The sequence below is a fragment of the Tachyglossus aculeatus genome, chromosome 12 (genome assembly GCF_015852505.1).
Source record: "Tachyglossus aculeatus isolate mTacAcu1 chromosome 12, mTacAcu1.pri, whole genome shotgun sequence".
Classification (NCBI taxonomy): Eukaryota; Metazoa; Chordata; class Mammalia; order Monotremata; family Tachyglossidae; genus Tachyglossus; species Tachyglossus aculeatus.
In genome coordinates this window covers 6,117,473-6,141,813 of record NC_052077.1, presented here as the reverse complement: position 1 = coordinate 6,141,813, position 24,341 = coordinate 6,117,473, and the positions used below count along the sequence as shown (strand labels likewise).

Below are 24,341 nucleotides of genomic sequence, written 5' to 3'. Positions count from 1 at the left end.
TCTGTGCCTCAGCCTCTCCAAAAGTGGGGATTGAGACGGTAAGCCCCATGTGGGACGGGGACTGCGTCCAACCCGATTGGCTTATATCCACCCCAGCGCTTAGTACAGTGCCTGGCCCATAGGAAGCGCTTAACAAACACCAACATCATCCTTATTATTATCATCATTATTAAAACAGGTCCTGGGGAACTCCGCGGAGTTTAGTTCACGTCGTCGAATGGTGCTGTCCAGTTCGTGCAATCGTATTCACTGAGCGCTTACTGTGTGCAGAGCACTGTACTAAGCGCTTGGGAAGTCCAAGTTGGCAACATATAGGGACGGTCCCTACCCAACGGCGGACTCACAGTCTAGAAGACTTTGAGGCCCGGTGCTCCTATCATCAAATGGCGGGGTCTTTCTCCCCTCTGCCTCCGAAGCACGGGTTCAAAAAGCCAGGCAGAGGTGGCAGGAGGCAAGTAGTGGGGGACGGAATAATGGACGCCTCATCTAGCGCAAACATCACCCAGGAGGGCTCACAACGAATTGCCCGGGAACCTTTCAAATGAACCCGCCGTGGGTCGAACGCGTTGGAAATGGCTTTCTTTATCTCTGTTTCCCTTACAGAACGAGCTCAAGCCTTGAATGACAACATGGATAATGGTATTCGTTCATTCTTTCAGTCATATTTACTGAGCGCCGACTGCGGGCAAAGTGCCGTACTAGGCGCCGGGGAGAGCAAAATGTAATAATAAACGGACGCATTCCCTGTTGGCAATGAGCTTACGGGCTAGAGTGGGGAGACGGACATTAATATAAAGAGAATATATTATATATATATTATATTATTCTAATATATAGAGAAGCAGCGTGGCTCAGTGGAAAGAGCACGGGCTTTGGAGTCAGAGGTCATGGGTTTTCGAATCCCGGCTCCGCCACACGTCTGCTGTGTGACCTTGGGCAAGTCACTTAACTTCTCTTAGCCTCAGTTACCTCATCTGGAAAATGGGGATTAAAACTGTGAGCCCCACGTGGGACAACCTGATCACCTTCTATCCTCCCCAGCGCTTAGAACAGTGCTTTGCGCATAGTAAGTGCTTAACAAATGCCATCATCATCATCATCATCATCATCATCATCATCATAAAGAAATTGCAGCTATGTATATACGTGCTGTGGGGCTGGGGAGGGGGGAGAACAGAGAGAGCAAGGCAGGGCAAAGCGGAAGGGAGTGGGAGAAGAGGAGGGGGGAGCGTAGTCAGGGAAGGCCTCTTGGAGGAGATGGGCCTTCTGTAAGTAACTGTCGATATTCATTCACTCAATCATATTTATTGAGGGCTTATTGTGTGCAAAGCACCGTACTAAGCTGTTTTTATAGCCGAACCCATCCCTCCCTACAAAAGCATCACCCTATCTGCTTCAGACGGAAGCTCCTCAACTTCCACGGAAGCTCCTCAACTTCCACTTGCACACTTTATCGGCATCCGTTTACTAATCTTTCCTGCCAGGCTTCAAGAGTGAAACTGAGCTTGGCTTCGCTAACCTCCAGGACGATGGTGCTTGGCCAGATTAAGTGTGTGGATACAAGTTCAGTTTCTAAGTAGCCTAAATCTGTATGAAGCGGGCTAACTCTGCTCATTTTCTACTACGCCGTTCTGAAAAAGAAAGGAACCGAGATACACATGCTAAGGCCACAGACTGTGTATGTAAACGCTAAGGTCACAGACTACATATGTAAATGGAGCTCTGATGAATTTACCATTACCCCTCTAGACTATAAGCTATAAAAACAGCATGAATAAGTAAAATGTTTAATGACAAAGTCTGACTTTTCTTGTCCCGTCCTTCAGTCGTTACGCTCCTGATCTAGACCTGAATCTGTCCCCAGGAGTGAAATTAAGAACGGTGGAAATCAAAGGGCAGTTGGATTGAATTAGGAATTCAGACTCGGCCACCCGCAGCTGTTTATTGTGATCTTTTCCCAATGGGACCTGTATAATAATGCTTTTCCTCAAGTCTCACTTCTTTGGTTTCTTTAGATTGAAGTATCATATCACAGTAGAAGAGCCTTTTTTTTTTTCCTCTCTCTACGTTCTGTCTTTCTGGGAAAGACAGCCGTGCTTTTCCTACGTCCATACAGGAAAGATTCCGACGTGAGCGTTTCGTCGTTCCGTCGGATTTCTGTTCTAAGTATTACTCTCATATTAGTCACTGGCCTGCTTTTCTCTGTAACTGATATGTATTAGGCATCTTGGCTCCCGGGCTCCTAATCCCAGATACACGGAGTTAACAAAATGGACACGATCCTCTTGTGACCTCAGTAGCAGGTATAATTCTGGGATTCCGGATCCTTGCTAAAAAATGACCTTTCCTCTCACTCTCTCCTTAAGGCAATGCCAAGGAATTACCGTGTCCTGAGCCACAAACCCGGCTTTGAACTCAGCCCGACGGAGTACATCATTTTAGCGAGGAGCTTTACAATCCCAAGAACTTGCCCTCTTTTAATCCCAAACTCAGCTCATCCTCTGGGTAGGGTGTTGGAGGCGGGAGCGGGTTTCTAATCACAGCAGATGCGGACAGAGACGATAGCATCATCCCAGCTGCGCGTGCCCGTTGCAACGAATGCAAAATGGATAATGATGCAATCTTTGTTTTTCCTCAAAGAAAGGAGAAAGATAAAATCCCTTTTGCCACAAATCACCTGTGGGATGAGACGAATCACCCCTATCAGAAGGAAACGAATTCTAGGAGGAAAGTCGGCAATTAAGGTAATGCTCCAGGCAATGAGGACGTAACGGGAGAATGCAAAATCAAGACTTCCTGAGTGTACCCCTATTGGAAAAGAGACCCAGCATTGGAGACAGTCAATGGTATTTATTGAGCACCTACTGTGTGTAGAGCATTGTAATAAACACTTAGGGGAATACGGTATGACAGAGTCAGTAAACACGTTTCCTGCCCACAGCGAACTTAGTCTTAGAGGAGCACTGTCTGCCTAACAGTCTATCAATCAATCGTATTTATTCATCATCAATCGTATTTATTGAGCACTTACTGTGTGCAGAGCACTGTACTAAGTGCTTGGGAAGTACAAGTTGGCAACATATAGAGACAGTTCCTACCCAACAGTGGGCTCCCAGTCTAAAAGGGGGAGACATCATCATCAATCGCATTTATTGAGCGCTTACTGTGTGCAGAGCACTGTACTAAGCGCTTGGGAAGTACAAGTTGGCAACATATGGAGACGGTCCCTACCCAACAGTGGGCTCCCAGTCTAAAAGGGGGAGACAGAGAACAAAACCAAACATACTCACAAAATAAAATAAATAGAATAGAGATGTACAGGTAAAATACATAAATAGAGTAATAAATATGTACAAACATATATACATATATATATATATATATATATATATACATATATACAGTCTGTCTACCCACATCCCTGTGGGCCACATTACCGTGTGGCCCAGTGGGGAGATCACGAGCCTACAAGTCAGAAGGGCCTGGGTTCTAATGCTGGCCAACTGCTTGCTGGGCAACCTTGGGCGAGTCATTTAACTTCTCTGTGCCTCGGTTTCTTCAACTGTAAAATGGGGCTTAAATACCTGTTCTCCCTCCTACTTAGACTGGGAGCCCCATGTGGGACATGGACTATGTCCAACCTGATTACCTTGCTACCCCAGTACTTAGAACAGTGCTTGGCACATGGTAAGCGCTTAACAAATACCACAGTTGTTATTTATTATCATTGGATTTCCTGATTGTCACATGGCACGGAAGTTCCTGGGGACTGTGTCACTGCCTGTTTTGTATTTTCCAAGCGCTTAGTACAGTGCACGGCACCCCGTGGGTGCTCAATATACAGTACCGCTCCCACTGGGAAGGAAACTGGAAGTGGTACGAGTGACATGTGGCTTTCAGGGCCAAGGACTCTTCCCCTCAAACTTCTCCCCGGCTAGCGTCAGCTGGGTTGGGGGTGTCTGAATCAATCAATCAATCAATCAATAGTATTTATTGAGCGCTTACTGTGTGCAGAGCACTGTACTAAGCGCTTGGGAAGTACGGAATGTGTCTGTTATATTGCTGTGTTGTACCCTCCCAAGCACTTAGTACAGTGCTCAGCACACAGTAGGCGCTCAATAAATACGACTGACTGACTGACTCATGCTCCTGTCCTGCTTCCCCCAGAGGTGGGACAGGCAACGGGGCATATTGGGGAATCAATCAATCAATCGTATTTATTGAGCGCTTACTGTGTGCAGAGCACTGTACTAAGCGCTTGGGAAGTACAAGTCGGCAACATATAGAGACGGTCCCTACCCAACAGTGGGCTCACAGTCTAAAAGGGGGAGACAGAGAACAAAACTAAACATACTAACAAAATAAAATAAATAGAATAGATATGTACAGGTGAAATAAAGTAATAAATATGTACAAACATATATATATATATATATATATATATATATATATATATATAGGTGCCGTGGGAAGGGAAGGAGGTAAGATGAGGAGAAGGCCTGCGTTGTGGTGCTTTGAGATCTCCGAGGAGCAGGGGCCCACCAACACACAGGCCATGGCTGCCCCTGTTTGTCCAGTTATGCCGTTACGCAGAGGGGTGGGATCGGAGTCTTACTGAGTCCAACAAGAAGCACTCCCCGTCTTTCTTTTAGGATGAATTCCCTTGGCAGGTGGCAATTAAGGAAGACAACCAAATCAAATGTGGAGGGATTTATATCGGTGGCTGTTGGATTCTGACGGCGGCACACTGCGTGAGGTAAAATCCTCTGCTGAAATGGCCGGTTTTTCCGGGGCGGTAAAAGGAGCTGGGGGGATGACGGTGGACCATCCGTAAACGTCCGCCTGCGGGATGAAATGCGGGCTCCTCATCCATTCATTCAATCAAATCGTCATCATCAATCGTATTTATTGAGCGCTTACTATGTGCAGAGCACTGTACTAAGGGCCTGGGAACATATAGAGACAGTCCCTACCCAACAGTGGGCTCACAGTCTAACCATATGTAGTGAGCACTTACTGGGAGCAAAGCACTGTACTAAGCACTTAGGAGAGTGCAATGTAACAACAAAAAGACATATTCCTGCCCACAATGAGCTCGCTAGCGGGAAGCCAGTGTGGGGGCAGCTGCTGGTAAGTATCATCGACTCTGCCACTTGTCTGCTGGGTGACTCTAAGCAAGTGGCTTTACTTTTCTGTGCCTCAGTCACTTCATCTGTAAAACGGGGCTCAAGACTGTGAGCCCCATAAGGGACAGGGGCGGTGTCCAACCCGATTTGCTTGTTTCCACCTCGGTGCTTAGCACAGTGACTGGCACAGAGTGAGCACTTAGACACCACAAGTATTATTATTATTAACTTGCTGCCTCTACCCCTCTGAGCCAACCTCTTAGATGGACCCGACTCGCGTTTCTCCCATGTTCATTCCGTCGCTTGCACTATTTTCTTGGGCCCAGAGCACTCCACCTTCCTCCATCATACCGATCTTGGCTCTCCCCACGTTCAAATCCCTCCCCAAATCCCACCTCCTCCTCCGACAAGCCTTCCGCGATCGATTTCCCTCCAACCTGAGCCATAGCATCCCTTCAGCAAACTCCTGGATTTATGGACTTATTTAACCCCCGCTAGTACTTACCCATCTATATCTGCTCTATTTATTTTAACCGCTCTAGTTATAAATGTTTTTATGTCCCTCACCGTAAACTCCTTGTAGGCAGGGAAGGTGTCTGTTGGGTATCCTGTGCCACCCAAGGGCCCGCTTGACCGTGACCGTGACCGTGACCGTGACCGTGTTGGATGTTTCCACATCCGTTTTAATAAAAAAAATTTGTTACAGGCCAAACAAAGCTCATCGGTATCAAGTCTGGACCGGACTGTTGGACTGGATAAAACTGAACCCGGAGATACAAATTCACAAAGTAAACCAACTGATCATCCATGACCAATACAGCGCATCTACGTACCAAAATGACATTGCTTTATTGGAGGTGAAGAAGCAGGGGAATAAAAAAGAGTGCGACCTGCCGTTCACCACCCCGGCTTGCCTTCCCTGGTCAGAGTATATGTTCAGACCCAATCACCGATGCATAGTTTCTGGCTTCGGACTAGAAGAAGGTAACTGGTTTATAGTGGGTGAAACTCCTTCTGGAAATCTTCCTGATAAATGGAATTTTGCAGAAGCCGATTTTCTGATTGTGCTGACAACTCATCTCTTGGAAACTGAAGTGATGCTAAAATAGCCACCTTGGGTTCTGCAGAGCGCTTTCAGTCCGCACACGTCATGTAATTTTGAGGTAGCATTGCCTAGGGGAGAGAGCACGGGACTGGGAAACAGAAAGATCTGGGTTCGAGTTCCGGCTCTGCCACTTGTCTGCTGCGTGACCTTGGACCATTCCCTTAACCTCTCTGGGCCTTGGTTACCACATCTGTAAAATGAGGATTAAGACTGGGAACCCCATGGGGAACAGAGGCCGTGTCCAACCTGATTACATCCTATTTATTTCCTCGGGAAGCAGGACGACCTTGTGGATAGAGCACGAGTCTGGGATTCACGAGGCCCTGGCTCCTAATCCCGGCTCTCCAATTGTCTCATTGTGTGACCTTGGGCGACTCACTTCACTTCTCTGCACCTCATCTGTACTTTACCTGTAAAATGGGGATTAAGACTGAGCCCCACATGGGACAGGGACTGATGACCTTGTATCTCCCCCAGCGTTTAAAATGGTGCTTGGCACAAAGCAAATGCTTAACAAATATTATTACTATTATTATCTACCCCTGTGCTTAGAACAGTGCCTGGCACAAAGTAAGCGCTTAACAAATACCATCACTACTACTTAACAAATACCAATTAAAAAAAGGTATTATTGTGCCCATTTTGAAAAGGGGAAACCGAGGGGCAGAGAGATTAAGCGACTTGCCTGTGATCACACAGCAGCCCGATGGCAGAGCTCAGAATCAGACCCTGGAGGGTGCCAGCATCTCCAGGGTTGAACTGCAATCTGTGCAAAAATAAACAGCATTTAGTCATGGGGACGTCCAACAATTCAACTCCTGTTAAATCATTATTAATAATAACTGTGGTATTTGTTGAAAGCTTACTATATTGCATTCTCCCAGTCACTTACTACAGTGCCCTGCACACGGTGAGCACTCCATGAAAACGGTTGACTGATACTATGTGTCAAGCGCAGAACTAAGCGCTGGGGTAGATACAAGATCATCAGGCCCTACGTGGGGCTCACAGTCTAAGTAGGAGGGGCACAGGTATTGAACCCTCATTTTGCAGAAGAGGGAAGTGAGGCCCAGAGAAGTGAAGTGATTTGCCTAAGGTCACACAGTAAACGAGTGGCGGAGCCAGGCTTTGAACCCATGACCTTCTGATTCCCGGGCCCGGGCTCTATCCCCACTTGACCATGCTGCTTTCAAGCTCTCTTTTCTTTAGAAGCACTAGAATGTAAAAAAAGAATTGAGAGGGAGTAGAAAAAGAGAAGCATAAGTGGGAAAAACAGGTTTTGGATAGGGTAGTAATAGTAGTAGTAATAGTATTGATTAAGCACTGTGTGCAGAGCACTGTTTGTAGCACATAGTAAGTGCTTAAGCATCATTATTATTATTATTATTATACTAAATGCTGGGAGACTTCCCAGATGGGAATTAGATATGATCCCTGTCCCTCAGGGGGCTCAGGGTTGTAGGGAATTATGGAAAGAGAAAGAATTAATTGCCATAGAAGGTCTACTTAGAGTGTATTTGCGATTTGTGCCTTGCAGTTAAAGAGCACATATTTATTCACTGCTAATTTGTGCCTGAAATCTTTATAATGTTTTACTTACTCTCTTCTTCTCGTCTTTATATTTTTAGAGTTCAGCAGGGTCTATAGTCTCAAATGGGGCCATGTGAACCTGATAGCCAACTGCTCAAAATTCTACTCCTCTCGCTTTTATGAGAAAGAGATGCTATGCGCAGGTAAGTGTACGGCGGGATCTCTTCTTCATGTTGCTCTGTACCTGAAACCTGTATATCACACAGCCCTGGCAGCATGGCTAGATCAATCGGTTTCATTCATTCATTCACTCAGTCGTATTTATTGAGCGCTTACTGTGTGCAAAGCACTGTCCTAAAAGAGTACAATACAATTGGGAGAGTACAATATAATAATAGACATATTCCCTGCCCACAGTGAGCTTACTGTCTACAGGGGGAGGCAGATATCGATATAAATAAATAAATTACTGATCTGTACACCAGTGCTGTGGGGCTGGGAAGGGGAATGAATAAAGGGAGCAAGTCGGGGGACGCAGAAGGGAAGGAGAGAAGAAGGAAGAAGGGCTTAAGCATTGACTATGATCAGAGTCAGAGACCAGAGATGGTTCTTATTTGCCTTAAAGACGTTCATGACTCCTTCCTCTGCAAGTCTTATTCCTCCTTGATGTAGCCAATTACCATGAATGAGCTCCTGTTATTTTTATGGTACTTTTTAAGTGCTTACCGTACTAAGTGCTGGGGTAGATTCAAGCTAATCAGACTGGACACAGTCCACGTCCCACATGGGCTCGCAGTAGCGATCCCTATTTTACAGATGAGGTAACTGAGGCTCAGAGAAGTTAAGCGTGCCCAGGGTCACCCAGCAGACTCACGGTGGAGCTGAGATCAGAACCCAGGTCCTTCTGACGCCCAGGCTCTCTCCACTAGGCCACCGTGTTTATTGATAATACCGTTATTATGATAAAAACAGTGCTAACAGCAATCCAAATAACTCCTATTCAGTTGGGCTCTTTGAAGAAGTCAACCCCGGGGGGCATTTTCAAATCTACTGACTGTTGCTCAATTCTGAAGATCATTTTTGTCCGCCGGCCAGGGAAAAGTAAAGTCAGTCACTCATATCACATTTATTGAGCGCTTTCTCTGCGCAGAGCACTGTACTAAGAGCTTGGGAGAGTACAATATAACAGACACATTCCCAGCTTAAAGCAGAAGGCTAGTAGGAGCCTGTTTTGGGCTTTCGGCTGAAGGCCTCGATGGTAACTTCAAGTGTCAGCCTTAAATCTCCTTAGGATAGAGCCGCGAACGGCCACTTTATTTGGGGAAAATCACTGTGAGGCTTCCCTTTCTCGTTGAGGTCAGGCACCACTGTTGTTGTGAATGCTAGGGAGAGAGGGGAGAAAACTCTTAGTCCCACCCTCATTTCAGTGGAAAGAGCCCAGGCTTTGGAGTCAGAGGCCATGGGTTCGAATCCCGGCTCCCTCACATGTCTGCTGTGTGACCTTGGGCAAGTCACTTAACTTCTCGAAGCCTCAGTTACCTCACCTGTAAAATGGGAATGAAGACTGTGAGCCCCACGTGGGACAAACTGATCACCTTGTATCCCCCAGTGCTTAGAACGGTGCTTTGCACATAGTAAGCACTTAACAAATGCCATTATTATTATTATTATTATTATAAGTCTGGTTTAGGCTAACGCTAATAATAATTGTAGTATTTGTGAAGCTCTTACTTTGTTCCAGGCACCGTACTAGGCGCTGGAGCGGATACAAGCAATCAGGTTGGACACGGTCCCTGTCCCACATGGGGCTCACGGTCTTAATACCTAATTTCTAGACGAGGGGACTGAGGCCCAGAGAAGTGAAGGGGTTTGCCTGGAGTCCCACAGCAGACAAGTGGCAGAGGCAGGATTAGAACCCTGGGCCCGCAGAATCCCAGGCCCGTGATCTAGCCACTTGGCCACACTGCTTAACTTGGGTGTGCGGCTTTCAGAAGAGAGTTTCCGCGATATCATCAATCGTATTTACTGAGCGCTTACTGTGTGCAGAGCACTGTACTAAGCGCTTGGGAAGTACAAATTGGCAACATATAAGAGACAGTCCCTACCCAACAGTGGGCTCACAGTCTAAGAGGGGGAGACAGAGAACAAAACCAAACATACTAACAAAATAAAATAAATAGAATAGATATGCACAAATAAAATAAATAGAGTAATAAATATGTACAAACATATATACATATATACAGGTGCTGTGGGGAAGGGAAGGAGGTAAGATGGGGGGGATGGAGAGGGGGACGAGGGGGAGAGGAAGGAAGGGGCTCAGTCTGGGAAGGCCTCCTGGAGGAGGTATGGCTTTCCTTGTTCGCCTTCCCTCCCCAGGTACCGAGGACGGTTCCATCGATGCTTGTAAAGGAGATTCCGGAGGACCCCTCGTGTGCATGGATTCCAACAACGTGGCCTACCTCTGGGGCATCGTCAGCTGGGGGGAAAACTGCGGCAAGCCTGAATTCCCTGGGGTCTACACAAAGGTGGCCAATTACTTCGACTGGATTAGCCACTATGTCGGGAGAGCTCTCATTGCTCAGTACAACGTGTGAAGCTCTGAAGCCACGGACACACCGAAACGGTAGAGAAGCCTCAAACCGAATCTCCCGAGCTGTCTGTCCACGCTCTGAGCCACCAGGTGCTCCGTTTTAAGCAAAGATCACGCAAAAGTAACGACGCGTACCGTCAAACTGGAAACCACCTCCCCAGATAGCCGCCCTTCATGCTTCTTTCTTTTTTTTTGGCCACGCACCTTGACTCCGCCACCCCGAAATCTTCCTGCAAAATTCCAATAAATTCTGCCTGTATTTCAATGGACATATTCTCATCTCATTTAGACTGTGAGCCCACTGTTGGGTAGGGACTGTCTCTATATGTTGCCAGCTTGTGCTTCCCAAGCGCTTAGGACAGTGCTCTGCACACAGTAAGCGCTCAATAAATACGATTGATGATGATGATGATCGTGTTTGGGAAGAGCTGAAATATCTGAGAGGCGTTGGCCTCTTTTCTTCCTCACTTAAAGAGAGCGCTTGTCAGCCCTGAAGAGCAAATCTATTGATTTTGCTGTGTATCAGGACAGCCTCTTGTCCACGATAAGGACTGAAGCAGACATTCCCAGTATGGGATGGGCTGCATCAATTGGGATTCAGTCCATTCGATTTCATATTAGTATGCGTGTGATCCTATTTACTGAGCGCTTGAGTGCAAAGAACTGTACTAAGCACTTGGGAGAATCCAATATAACAATAAACAGACACGTTCCCCTTCCTCGACGAGCTTACAGTCTAGTAATAATCTATCATCATCATCATCAATCGTATTTATTGAGCGCTTACTATCATCATCATCCTCATCAATCGTATTTATTGAGCGCTTACTAAGCGCTTGGGAAGTACAAATTGGCAACATATAGAGACAGTCCCCACCCAACAGTGGGCTCACAGTCTACAAGGGGGAGACAGAGAACAAAACCAAACATACTAACAAAATAAAATAAATAGAAGTCATGGAAAAGTGTCAAGATTCATTGCCAGGTGAGATAGGGAAGGCGATAATAACGGGCAGTTTCCATTCTCCTCATGGAGACCGCCAGAAACTCGGGAAGACTAAAATTGGAGGATGGGTTTTTATATGGGCTAAATGACTGATTTCTGGAAGCCTGGAACCAGCAAGTAGAGATAATATACCAGATTTCATTTTAATAAGGGGATAAGACTTGGGGCCGGGAGTGTAAGTGGAGAGGACCTCTGGATAATGACCGTAAAATGATTAGGGGTGATTTCCTGGCTGAAGAGAGAAGGGTTGGTAAATGTGAACCGATTAAAATACTCAATTATCACTGTCTCAAGGTTCACCTGAGTCAATCTTTTCCTTCCTCCACCCCCTCTACCACAAACGTTTCCCTCCTGAAAGTCCCTCCCCTATTCAGCCACTCTCCCAATTAGCCCTCCAAGAGAAGCCTAGGGGGTAGAGCCCGGATTTGGGAGTCAGAAGGACCTGGGTTCCAATCCTGACTCTACCGTTTGTCTCCTGTTTGACCCTGGGCAAGTCACTTCACTTCTCTGGGCCTCCGTTACCTTATCGTAAAAATGGTGTGTCCCAAGCGGGACTGTGCCCAACCCAATTATCTTGTATCTTCCCCAGCATGTAGTACAATACCTAGCACATAGTAAGCGCTTAACAAACACCGCTATTATTATTATAATTATTAATAATAATAAGTACCATAATTATCATTACACCTCTCCCCCTGAAATCCCACCTCCACACATCAACCGCAGGGTACTAGGTTACCAAAGTGAGCAACAGAAACAAGTTAATTCTGGGTCACAGAGTGATTCTGGAACACGGGTCTAGGAGTAAGAAGGTCCCATCCCTGCCAGATGTCTGCTGGGTGACCTTGGGCAAGTCACTTCACTTCTCTGGGCCTCAGTTCCCTCATCTGTAAAACGGGGGTTGAGACCGCGAGCCCCACATGGCACGGGGACTGTGTCCAACCCGATTTGCTTGTATCCACCCAGCTCTTAATACACCGCCTGGCACATAGCAAGTGCGTAACAAATGCCATAATTATTATTATTATTAATTAGGTCAGACCCGGTTCCTGTCCCACATAGGGCTTACAGTTTAAGTAGGAGGGAGAACAGGTATTTCATTGCCATTTTACAAGTGAGGGAAATGAGGCACAGAAAAGCCAAGTCACACAAGGTCACACAGCAAACACTTGCCAGAGGCAGAATTAGAACCCAGGTCCTCTGACTCGCCCAGGCCGGTGCTCTTTCCACTAGGCTGCGTTGCTTTCCCCCACTGTACCCTTGCCAAGAAGAGGGTGGGGCAAGAGAAACATTAGGATCTCGTAAAGAACCCCAAGAGTTCTGTGGAGAAGTGGAAAGAGCGTGGACTTAGGCGTCAGAGGACGTGGGTTCAAATCCTGCCACCTCCACTTTTCTGTGGTGTGACCTTTGGGCAAGTCACTTCGCTTCTCTGGGCCTCAGTTCCCTCATCTGTAAAATGGGGATGAAGTCTGTGAGCCCCATGCGGGGCCACCTGATTATCCTGTATCTCCCCCAGTCCTTAGAACGGTCCACGGCACATAGCAAGCACTTAACAAATACCATCATTATTATTACCTCGTATCTACCTCAGCGCTTGGAACAGCTCTTGGCACATCGTCGGCGCTGAACAAATACCATCATTATTGTTATTATTATTATTACCTTGCATCTACCCCAGCGCTTGGAACATGGCGTGGCATATAGTAAGGTCTTAACAAATAACATCATTATTATTCCTATTATTCATTCATTCATTCAATTCATTCAATCGTATTTATATTACCTTTTATCTACCTTAGTGCTTGGAACAGTGCTTGGCACACAGTCGGCACTTAACACCATCATTATTATTGCCTTGTATCTACCCCAGTGCTTGAAAAGTCAGTGCTTAACAAATACCATCATTATTGTCATTATTACCTTGTATCTACCCCAGTGCTTGAAATGTCAGGTCTTAACAAATACCATCATTATTATTATTATTATTATTATTATTATTACCTTGTATTACCTTGTACCTCAGTGCTTGGAACAGTGCTTGGCACATGGTCGGCACAACGCCATCATCATTATTATTATTACCTTGCATCTACCCCAGCGCTTGAAATGTCAGTGCTTAACAAATACCATCATTATTATCACCTTGTATCTACCCTAGCGCTTGAAATGTCAGTGTTTAATAAATACCATCATTATTATTATTATTACCTTGTATCTACCCCAGCGCTTGAAATGTCAGTGCTTAACAAAAACCATCATTATTGTTATTATTACCTTGTATCTACCCCAGCATTTGAAATGTCAGTGTTTAACAAATACCATCATCATTGTTATTATTACCTTGTATCTACCCCAGTGCTTGAAATGTCAGTGCTTAACAAATACCATCATTATTATTCTTATTACCTTGTATCTACCTCAGTGCTTGGAACAGTGCTTGGCACACGGTCAGCACTTAACACCATCATTATTATTATTACCTTGCATCTACCCCAGCGCTTGAAATGTCAGTGCTTAACAAATACCATCATTATTATCACCTTGTATCTACCCTAGCACTTGAAATGTCAGTGTTTACTAAACATCATCATTATTATTACCTTGTATTTACCTCAGCGCTTGAAATGTCAGTGCTTAACAAAAACCATCATCATTGTTATTATTACCTTGTATCTACCCCAGCATCTGAAATGTCAGTTTAACAAATATCATCATTATTATTACTACCTTGTATCTACCCCAGTGCTTGAAATGTCAGTGCTTAACAAATACCATCATTATTATTATTATTGTTACCTTGTATCTACCCCAGCATTTGAAATGCCAGTGTTTAACAAATACCATCATTATTATTATTACCTTGTATCTACCCCAGCGCTTGAAATGTCAGTGCTTAACAAATACCACCATTATTATTATTATTACCTTGTATCTACCTCAGCGCTTGAAATGTCAGTGCTTAACAAATACCATCATTGTTATTACCTTGTTATCTACCTCAGTGCTTGGAACAGTGCTTGGCACAAAGTCAGCAGTTAACACCAGCATTATTATTACCTTGTATCTACCCCAGCGCATGAAATGTCAGTGCTTAACAAATACCATCATTATTATTATTATTGTTACCTTGTATCTACCCCAGCGTTTGAAATGCCAGTGTTTAACAAATATCATTATTATTATTACTACCTTGTATCTACCCCAGCGCTTGAAATGTCAGTGTTTAACAAATACCATCATTATTATTATTAATCAATCAATAGTATTTATTGAGCGCTTACTGTGTGCAGAGCACTGTACTAAGCTCTTGGGAAGTACAGGTCGGCAACACATAGAGACGGTCCCTACCCAACAGCGGGCTCACCGTCTAGAAGGGGGAGACAGACACCAAAACCAAACATACTAACAAAATAAAATAAATAGAATAGATATGTACAAGATAAATAAATAGAGTAATAAATATGTACAAACATATATACAGGTGCTGTGGGGAAGGGAAGGAGGTAAGATGGGGGGATGGAGAGAGGAAGGAAGGGGCTCAGTCTGGGAAGGCCTCTGAATCAATCAATCAATCAATCGTATTTATTGAGCGCTTCCTGTGTGCAGAACACTGTACTAAGCGCTTGGGAAGTACAGGTCGGCAACACATAGAGACGGTCCCTACCCAACAGTGGGCTCACAGTCTAGAAGGGGGAGACAGGGAACAAAACCAAACATACTAACAAAATAAAATAAATAGAATAGATATGTACAAGATAAATAAATAAATAAATAGAGTAATAAATATGTACAAGCATATATACAGGTGCTGTGGGGAAGGGAAGGAGGTAAGATGGGGACGAGGGGGAGAGGAAGGAAGGGGCTCAGTCTGGGAAGGCCTCTGAATGATGATGATGATGATTATTCCCTCATCTCTCCCTCAGGGCTCAGAATAGTTCTTTTAGAGTGTGAGCCCACTGTTGGGTAGGGACTGTCTCTATATGTTGCCAGCTTGTACTTCCCAAGCGCTTAGTACAGTGCTCTGCACACAGTAAGCGCTCAATAAACATGATTGATGATGACGATTGATGCTTGGCACCTAATCAGGGCTGAACCGCCGCCATCTTTATGAGGGCCAAAATGGGAGGGGCAGGTTGGCCGGGCCGCGACGCCCCGGCGTCATGACGTCATGACGTCCGGAGGACGGTTGACGTCCCGCGGAGTGACGGGGGCAGCCATGGCGGACGAGGGGGCGCGCATGCGCGCTGGGAGCTGGAGGGCCTCGTCGGCCTGAGGCGAGGCCTGAGGAGAGGCCTGAGGGGAGGCCTGAGGGGGGTGGCGTCCATGATGGGGGGTCGCCCCCTCCTCCAGGCGGGCCTCCCGACGGCGGTTATGATGAGGATGAGGATGGGGATGATGATGAGGATGGTGGTGATGATGATGATGATGATGGTGGCGGGCCAGGAGCCCCCGACCCCCGACTGGAGGCTGACCCTGAAGACCATCCGCAATGGCGTCCATCGCATCGACGCCTATCTCAACCTGGCCCTGGACCTGCTGGGCGGGGAGGACGGCCTCTGCCGACACCAGTGCCCGCCTGGTAATAATGACAACAACAGCCCCAGTAATAATCAATCAATCAATCGTATTTATCGAGCGCTTACTGTGTGCGGAGCGTTGGACTAAACGCTTGGGAAGTCCAAGTTGGCAACATATAGAGACGGTCCCTGTCCAACAGCAGGCTCACAGTCTAGAAGGGGGAGACAGACGACAAAACCAAAAATACTAACAAAATAAAATAAATAGAGTAGATATGGACAAGATAAATATGGCAGTAATAGTGAGGGCATTTGGTAAGCGCCCGTGTGGTAATAATAACCGTAGCCCTAATAATAATGACAATAATAGGGCATTTGGTAAGCGCTTACTATGTGCCAAACCCAGTACTAAGCGCTGCGGGGGGGGGGATACAAGGCCATCAGGCCGTCCCTGTCTTCATCCCCATTTGGCAGATGAGGCAACTGAGGCCCGGAGTGCCAAGCCCTGTACTAAGCGCTGCAGGGGGGGGGGGGGGATACAAGCCCATCAGGCCGTCCCTGTCTTCATCCCCATTTGGCAGATGAGGCAACTGAGGCCCGGAGATTCATCATCATCATAATAATAATAATAGTGGCACTTATTAAGCACTTACTAGGGGCCAAGCACTGTTCTAAGTGTGACTTTGGGCAAGTCACTCTGGGCCTCAGTTACCTCACCTGTAAAATGGGGATTATTTATTTTACTTGTCCATATCTATCCTATTTATTTTATTTTGTTAGTTTGTTTGGTTTTGTCCTCTGTCTCCCCCTTCTAGACTGTGAGCCCACTGTTGGGTAGGGACCGTCTCTCTATGATGCCAACTTGGACTTCCCAAGCGCGTAGTACAGTGCTCTGCACACAGTAATTGCTCAATAAATACGACTGAATGAATGAATTAAAGTGGCGTTGCCGGGATTAGAACCCATGGCCTCTGACTCCCAAGCCCGGGCTCTTTCCGGTAACCTGCCCCCTGCACACTTCTAGACTGTGAGCCCGCTGTTGGGTAGGGACCGTCTCTAGATGTTGCCAACTTGTACTTCCCAAGCGCTTAGTACAGTGCTGTGCACACAGTAAGCGCTCAATAAATACGATTGAATGAACACACACATCCCGCTCTTGGTACTATGTAATAATCATCATCATAATGGTAATGATAGTCATCATAATCACAATAACCATGGCGTTTAGTACAATCCCTGCCACATGGCAAGCGCTTAAAAAAGTCTTAAAATAATCCAATGGATTAGAAGGTAAACTTCAAAATATTCCCTTTATCTCCCTAAACTTGGTTTTTGGTCCGTCTCCCCCATCTAGACTGTGAGCCCGTTGTTGGGTAGGGACTGTCTCTTTTGCCCAATTGTACTTTCCCAGTGCTTAGTCCAGTGCTCTGCACAACAGGAAGCGCTTAATAAATACGATTGAATGAATGCACAGAAAATCACCGAAATTAGGTGGTTGCATTGAGGGGAAATCTAAGCGCTTAACAAATGCCGTTATGATCGTCACCATCATCATTAAGTGCTTACTCTGTGACAAGCACTGTTCTAAGCACTGCGATATATATATATATATATATATATATATAATGGCATTTATTAAGTGCTTACTATGTGCGGAGCACTGCTGTAAACACTGGGGAGGTTACAAGGTGATCAGGTTGTCCCAAGGGGCTCACAGTCTTAATCCCCATTTGACAGATGAGGGAACTGAGGCCCAGAGAAGTGAAGTGACTTGCCCAAAGTCACACAACTGACAATTGGCAGAGTCGGGATTCGAACCCATGACCTCTGACTCCAAAGCCCAGGCTCTTTCCACTGAGCCATGCCGCGATATACAAGGTGATCAGGTTGCCCCACGGGGGGCTCACAGTCTTCATCCCCATTTGACAGATGAGGGAACTGAGGCCCAGAGAAGTGAAGTGACTTGCCCAAAGTCACACAGCTGACAATTGGCAGAGTCGGGATTCGAACCCATGACCTCTGACTCCAAAGCCCAGGCTCTTTCCACTGAGCCACGCCACGATATACAAGGTGATCAGGTTGCCCCACGGGGGGCTCACAGTCTTCATCCCCATTTGACAGATGAGGGAACTGAGGCCCAGAGAAGTGAAGTGACTTGCCCAAAGTCACACAGCTGACAATTGGCAGAGTCAGGATTCGAACCCATGACCTCTGACTCCAAAGCCCAGGCTCTTTCCACTGAGCCACACCACGATATACAAGGTGATCAGGTTGCCCCACGGGGGGCTCACAGTCTTCATCCCCATTGGACAGATGAGGGAACTGAGGCTCAGAGAAGTGAAGTGACTTGCCCAAAGTCACACAGCTGACAAGTGGCAGAGCCGGGATTAGAACCCACGACCTCTGACTCCCAAGCCTGGGCTCCTTCCACTAAGCCACACTGCTTCCCATTTTTTAAGCATTTACTATGTGCCAAGCACTGTTCTAAACGCTGGATGAGATGGAGAAGCAGCATGGTTTAGTGGCAAGAGCCTGGGCTTGGGAGCCAGAGGTCGTGGGTTCTAATCCTGGCTCCGCTACCTGTCAGCTGTGTGACCTTGGGCAAGTCACTTCTCTGTGCCTCAGTGACCTCATCTGTAAAATGGGGATTAAGACTGTGAGCCCCACGTGGGACAACCTGATCACCTCGTATCCTCCCCAGCGCTTAGGACAGGGCGTCGCACATAGTAAGCGCTTAACAAATACCATCATTATTATTTGTGAGAAGCAGTGTGGCTCAGTGGAAGGAGCCCGGGCTTGCTTAATAAATACGACTGATTTATTGAATGGTTTAGTGCAGGTACTGTATGTTTTGTGATTAATCAATTCTGAGGGCTTTTAACTCCATAATTGTAAAACACTTTATTTGTACTAAAGGGCTGGCTTCATGTTTTTTAGGCTCTAAGCCTTTCCCTCGCTACGGTTATAAACCTTCCCCTCCAAATGGATGTGGATCACCATTATTTGGTGTTAATGTAAGTACTGTCGTATTTTTTTAAAATGGTATTTAAGAGCTTACTGTGCGTTAGGCACTCTACTAAGTGCTAGGGTAGATGCAAGCTAATCTGGTTGGGCACAGTCCCTGTCCCACATGGCGCTCACATACTCTAAGCTCGTTGTGGGCAGGGAATGTGTCTTTGTTGTGTTCTCGCAAACGCGTAGTACGTTGCTCCGCACACAGTAAGCACTCAATAAATACGACTGAACGACTGAATGCGTTTGACAGAGGAGGAAACTGAGGCACAGAGAAGTGAAGCGACCCACCCGAGGTCACACAGCAGACGAGCGGCGGAGCCAGCATCAGAACCCGGACCCTTTATGATTCCTAATTAGACTCATACTTCAACTGGTGGCGGCTTCTGGCCCGATTGCAAAGTAGTGGTGCCCGGGGTCGCCTGGTCCAGCAGTGGCTCTCGGGCCTGTTCAACCCCTGGTGAACCACAGTGCCTGGCACGTAGTAAGCGCTTAACACATACCATTATTATTTTTCCCAGTGGTCTGCGCTCCTTGCCCCAAAGGGGACACCAAGGGCAGGGACCAGAGCGAATGTGAGTCAATCCAGTCCCTTTCTCTGCCCAGTTTCGCAGCCCTAAAATCTCAGACCTACGACGGTCAGCTCCTTAAGGGCAGGGATCGTGCCTACCGACGGTATTAGACTCTCCCAAGCGCTTACTACAGGGCTGTGCGCCCTGGAAGCGCTCGGTAAATTCCGTTGATCGATCGGGCCCGAGCTCGTCCCCTGATCTTGGGAGAACGCTCCGTCACCACCATTAAGCATTTTTGTAAAATTGTAAAGAGACTGCAGGTAGACTAGCTCGTTGTGGACAGGGAATGTTGTCTACCAACTTTGTTCAGATGGACTCTCCCAAGCGCTTAGTACAGTACTCAGCATGTAAAAAAAATACCATTGATAGGTAAGAGAGCTAGTCCAAAGGAATCAATCAAAAAGTACTCTTGGGCAAATATTCTGCTGACAAGTTAGCTTTTCTTCCCAACGGCGTATTCTGCTGCCATAGTGGAGGCCAAGGAGCACGTCTCTTCCCTGGCAGGAGCGAAGAAAACATTAGGAAACGATGAAGGAAGACAGGGTGGTAACTGTGAGCGGGAGAGACGTTTTGCAGGTCGAAAGCAATAGACTGTAAGCTCCCCGAGGGCAGGAATAACGTCTGCTTGCTCCGTGATACTCTCCTAGGCGCTTAGTGTGGTGCTGGGCACACAGTAAGCGCTCAGTAAAGACCATTGATGGAGAAATCAGATCAAATTAGGGCAGGTGATAACCCCTGCAGGCAACATAATTATGAAAAATGTTTGTGTTCAATACAAATTGTTATTCCATCCTTACAACCTAATCGGACGTCATATTTAACCGGTGATTCACGGTGCATCAATATACATTCTCTCTTTATCCCCTGTGGATGAAAGCTAAATTTCAAGTCAGGATGTGAGGAAGCTGTGTCGCTCAGCCCAGGAATAATTCCAATAACATTTTTATAAGACTTAGTAATCCACTATAACAACTAGTGATTGTGCTCTGTGCTAATAAAACCATGACATGCAATGAAAATACCGGGTCTATAATTCTGTCGGCGAGAAAACTTGGAAAATAACCTCCAAACCCACATATCCCTTTTATACTGTGAGCCCACGGTTGGGTAGGGACTGTCTCTATGTGTTGCCAATTTGTATTTCCCAAGCGCTTAGTACAGTGCTCTGCACATAGTAAGTGCTCAATAAATACGATTGATGATGATGATGATGATTTGGCACCTGTCTCTAAGGCCTGACCATTGGGGTATCTCCCCCCAGCTTCCTGCTGAGTGGTACCGTCGAGCGGGGAGAGACAGGCAGGTGGCCGGCCCTCTCACCGCTCTGAAATCCTTTGCCCGCAGTTTGACGTGGGCATCCCCTCGGTGACTCGATGCTGCAACCATCACGACCGATGCTACGACACCTGTGGCAGAAGCAAGGGTGACTGCGACGAGGAGTTCCAGGTCTGCCTCTCCAAGATCTGCCGGGAGGTACAGAAGACGCTGGGACTCTCCCAGAACCTGCAAGGTAAGGACGGAGAGGGCAGGGGAGGGCATCTCCGGCCCACGCCTGGGTTGAAGAGCCAAGGGGAGGAGAGGAGTACACAACTCGCTCTAGTCCGGGGGAGACGTGGGTGAAAGAACCATTGGAAAGCGAGCCATTAAAGATGGCAGTCGGGGAGGGAATAGAGGAGGGAGCAGAGTTGTACCAACTGCAGCGTATCGTACTTTCCCAAGTGCTAAGTTCAGTGCTCCGCGCACAGCGAGGGCTTAATAAATACAATTGATTGAGGGAGGGGGGTATCAGAGGGGCAGGTGAGCAGAGAGAATTTGAGAGGAGGTGGGAGCCACCTAGAAGATACGGCTGGGAAGCGAGGGAAAGTCACAGAGGGGGCAGGAAGAGGGAAGGACTGGAGAGGAGCAGGAGGGATTTTAGGGAGATCACGCCCAATGGTTTTAATTTTCTCGATGAAGTACCCGGCCAGGTCATTAGGAGCGAGAGATGGGGGAAGCAAGGGGATATAGGGGATTGGAGGACGGAGTGGAAAGTCTGAAGTAACTGGCACCGACAACACGGCCCAGTAGTCAATGAAGATGGAGGAGTGTTGTTACCGGGCGGAGGAGAGGACAGAGTGAAAGCAGATGAGGATTGATTTGATATCAGTCACTGTTGCAAGCGCTTGAGAGAGTTCAGTACGGTAAGATGGGAAGACACTCTCAGGCTCCTCAAGGAACTCACAGTCTAGAGGAGCGGACAGACGCTAAAATAAAGGACAGATAAGAGAACACTTACCCATTCCCAGTATAGCCCAACTTTATCGATGAAACAAGGGATGTATTTTGCAGGGTACTGTTTAATGCTTCAACCTTATCAGCACATGGCATTCCTTGTCAATGAAATGAAAAAATGATGGCATTTGTTAAGCGCTTACTATGTGCCAAGCACTGTTCTAAGCACTGGGGAGGATACAAGGTGATCAGGTTGTCCCACATGGGGCTCACAGTCTTCATCCCCATTTTACAGATGAGGTCACTGAGGCACAGAGAAGTGAAGCGACTTGCCCACAGTCACACAGCTGACAAGTGGCGGAGCCGGGATTAGAATCCATGACCTCTGACTCCCAACCCCGGGCTCTTTCCACTGAGCCATGCTGCTTCTTTAAGCCTCCATCTTTTCTTTCACCCCAGAGTTGCCTTTGGTTTTGTAATAGCCTCCCTTGTGGTGTTTTTCTTAGAGTCGACAGGTTATGTCTTTTCAGTCGTTCAGTAAATATTTATCGAAAGTCTACTTGTGAAGAGCCTTGTAATAAGTGCTCAGAAGAATACAACAGAACTGTAAGATATGATTCCTGCTTTGAAGAGCTTACAGTCTTATGGAATCATTCAATAATATTGAGCGTGTACTGTGTGCAGAGCACTGTATTAAACACTACTAAACATACTACATGTATGTTTTCCCATAATAATCCTAGAATTTGAAAACTGAAAGCCAGTAATCAGCCGTGAACAACTTTTGACCATGTATCCTGATAGGCTATATCAAACAAACTTATCCAATGTGCTGTATTTTACCTATTTTTTTTAAAGTACTTATTTAATGTTTTATGAAACCTGGTGTTTTATTAAATCCAGGACTGTCTGTTTAATGTTTTACAAAATCTAGTGTTCCATCTTGGCAAATATTCCAGCCCTTGAGGTCCTGTTTCACTTCTCAGTAGTTTGACAATCATGTACTGTGTGTATTTTTCCATCATTGTGCTGGGGGCACATGAGAAGCAGTGTGGCCCGGTGGAAAGAGCACCAGTGTGGGAGTCACAGGACCTGGATTCGAATCCAGTCCTGCCACTTGCCTGCTGTGTGACCTGGGGCAAAGCACTTAACTTCTCGGGGTCACCATTTTCTCATCTGTAAAACGGGGATTTAGTGCCTGTTCCCCTACTTAGACTGTGTTAACCCCACGTGTGGGTCAGGGACTGTGTCGGTCCCGATTATGTTGTATCTACCCCATTTATCAGTAGAGTGCTCGGTACAAGCATATAAATATTATTACTATAATCGTTGTGGTTGTGTATTTAAAACAGGAAACACCGCAGCTTCTGAAAATGAATTGCTGTGATCTTACTGTGTGACAAACAGCAGGGCTTCTGTGTGGACAGGACACACACTGAGTTAAACACGTTTTGTTGGCCTTGGTGTTGCGGGGAGGGGACTTTTGGGTCACCAGGTCAACTGGCCCTTGACCCGCTCAGTTCCACCAGAGAATGGGTTTTCACTACGTGTTTCACATAGAACATTGGTTGGGAACTAGGGTGGATTTGCCCGACAGGTTGGACCTGCGGGGGTAGAGCGTGGCACAGGGCTGGGAGAAATGGTGCGTGTGTGTGTGTTTGCGTATACACTACAAAGAGAGTACACAGAGCCCGTCCGTCCCCCAGCACACCCACCTTTTAAGAGGACGACACAAACTGCACTCAAGGAAACTCATCCCGGTTGCCTGTCTCTCTGTTCTGCTTCGCCACGGGTGTGCCTTCTGTCATCCCGCTTCCTTCTCTTGCAGCATGCGAATCGACTATGGAGCTTTTGTTTGATGGCGTGATACACTTAGGCTGCAAGCCCTACCTGGACAGCCAAAGAGCCGCCTGTACGTGTCTCGCCGAACCAAAGACCGACCTTTAAAAGAAGATGACCACGGCAGTCAAATGCGGAGGAGGACGGAGAAGGAGGTATGACCTCCGCGGCATGGGAGAGAGTCGAGGGCGGAGACTCGAGTTGACTGTCTGGAAGGAGGCGATGGTAAACCACTTTTGTATTTTCACCAAAAAAACTCTACGGGTACACTACCAGAGCGATCGCAGATGGAGGTGGGGCGTTCTGGGAGAGATGTGTCCGTGGCGTCGCTATGGGTCAGAGACGACTCGACGGCATAAGACAAGATAGGACAGTAGTACTGCTGCTTTATAGACCAGGAGGCCGAGGCTCAGAGAGGTAATGGTAGGATTTAAGAATCACAGAAGCCTTTAAGCACTAAGATGATAAAGATTCTATAAAAAAAGGCCCATCGTGTTTTCTAGGCATTCCTTCTTTATATCTAATCGGCAGCTTTTCTGTTCGTCTTTGTGGGTGTCCCATTAGCACCAAAGTGCTCATTTAATGATCTCAAAGGGACCCCGGTGAAGACAAGACAAGACAATGGAGAACTGACATTCTGTTGAAGCCCAGAGTGGCCTTACTTTTCTTGACTGGTCATCTTGGAGACGGTCCCCGAGAGGTTTTCCGTAATGCAGTCGTTGCCGTTTGTGTCCAAGAGTCCCTGGAGGAGTTGGAAGCACCCTGTGGAAATGAATTCTTTCCGTCTCAGGTTTACAGATGCCTTAAAGCTCCGTGCTACTGTGACTGGC

At 46.7% G+C, this 24,341-nt stretch overlaps 2 protein-coding genes across 2 annotated transcripts in view; both read left to right on the top strand.

The window, feature by feature from the left end:
* The window catches only part of CFI (complement factor I), a 28,643-nt gene extending 18,020 nt beyond the window's left edge, over nucleotides 1-10,623 (top strand). The window contains exons 9-14 of the mRNA XM_038755301.1: nucleotides 604-639; nucleotides 2,641-2,744; nucleotides 4,653-4,756; nucleotides 5,833-6,110; nucleotides 7,860-7,964; nucleotides 10,141-10,623. Coding sequence (XP_038611229.1) covers nucleotides 604-639; nucleotides 2,641-2,744; nucleotides 4,653-4,756; nucleotides 5,833-6,110; nucleotides 7,860-7,964; nucleotides 10,141-10,358 — 845 coding nt within the window. The 3' untranslated portion in view covers nucleotides 10,359-10,623. The remainder of the gene's footprint in view (nucleotides 1-603; nucleotides 640-2,640; nucleotides 2,745-4,652; nucleotides 4,757-5,832; nucleotides 6,111-7,859; nucleotides 7,965-10,140) is intronic.
* A 5,021-nt stretch (nucleotides 10,624-15,644) lies between these two features.
* Nucleotides 15,645-24,341, top strand: part of PLA2G12A (phospholipase A2 group XIIA) — a 9,401-nt gene continuing 704 nt past the window's right edge. The window contains exons 1-4 of the mRNA XM_038755305.1: nucleotides 15,645-15,939; nucleotides 18,815-18,891; nucleotides 20,806-20,971; nucleotides 23,501-23,666. Of these exons, the coding sequence (XP_038611233.1) occupies nucleotides 15,684-15,939; nucleotides 18,815-18,891; nucleotides 20,806-20,971; nucleotides 23,501-23,619 (618 nt within the window). The 5' untranslated portion in view covers nucleotides 15,645-15,683 and the 3' untranslated portion in view covers nucleotides 23,620-23,666. The remainder of the gene's footprint in view (nucleotides 15,940-18,814; nucleotides 18,892-20,805; nucleotides 20,972-23,500; nucleotides 23,667-24,341) is intronic.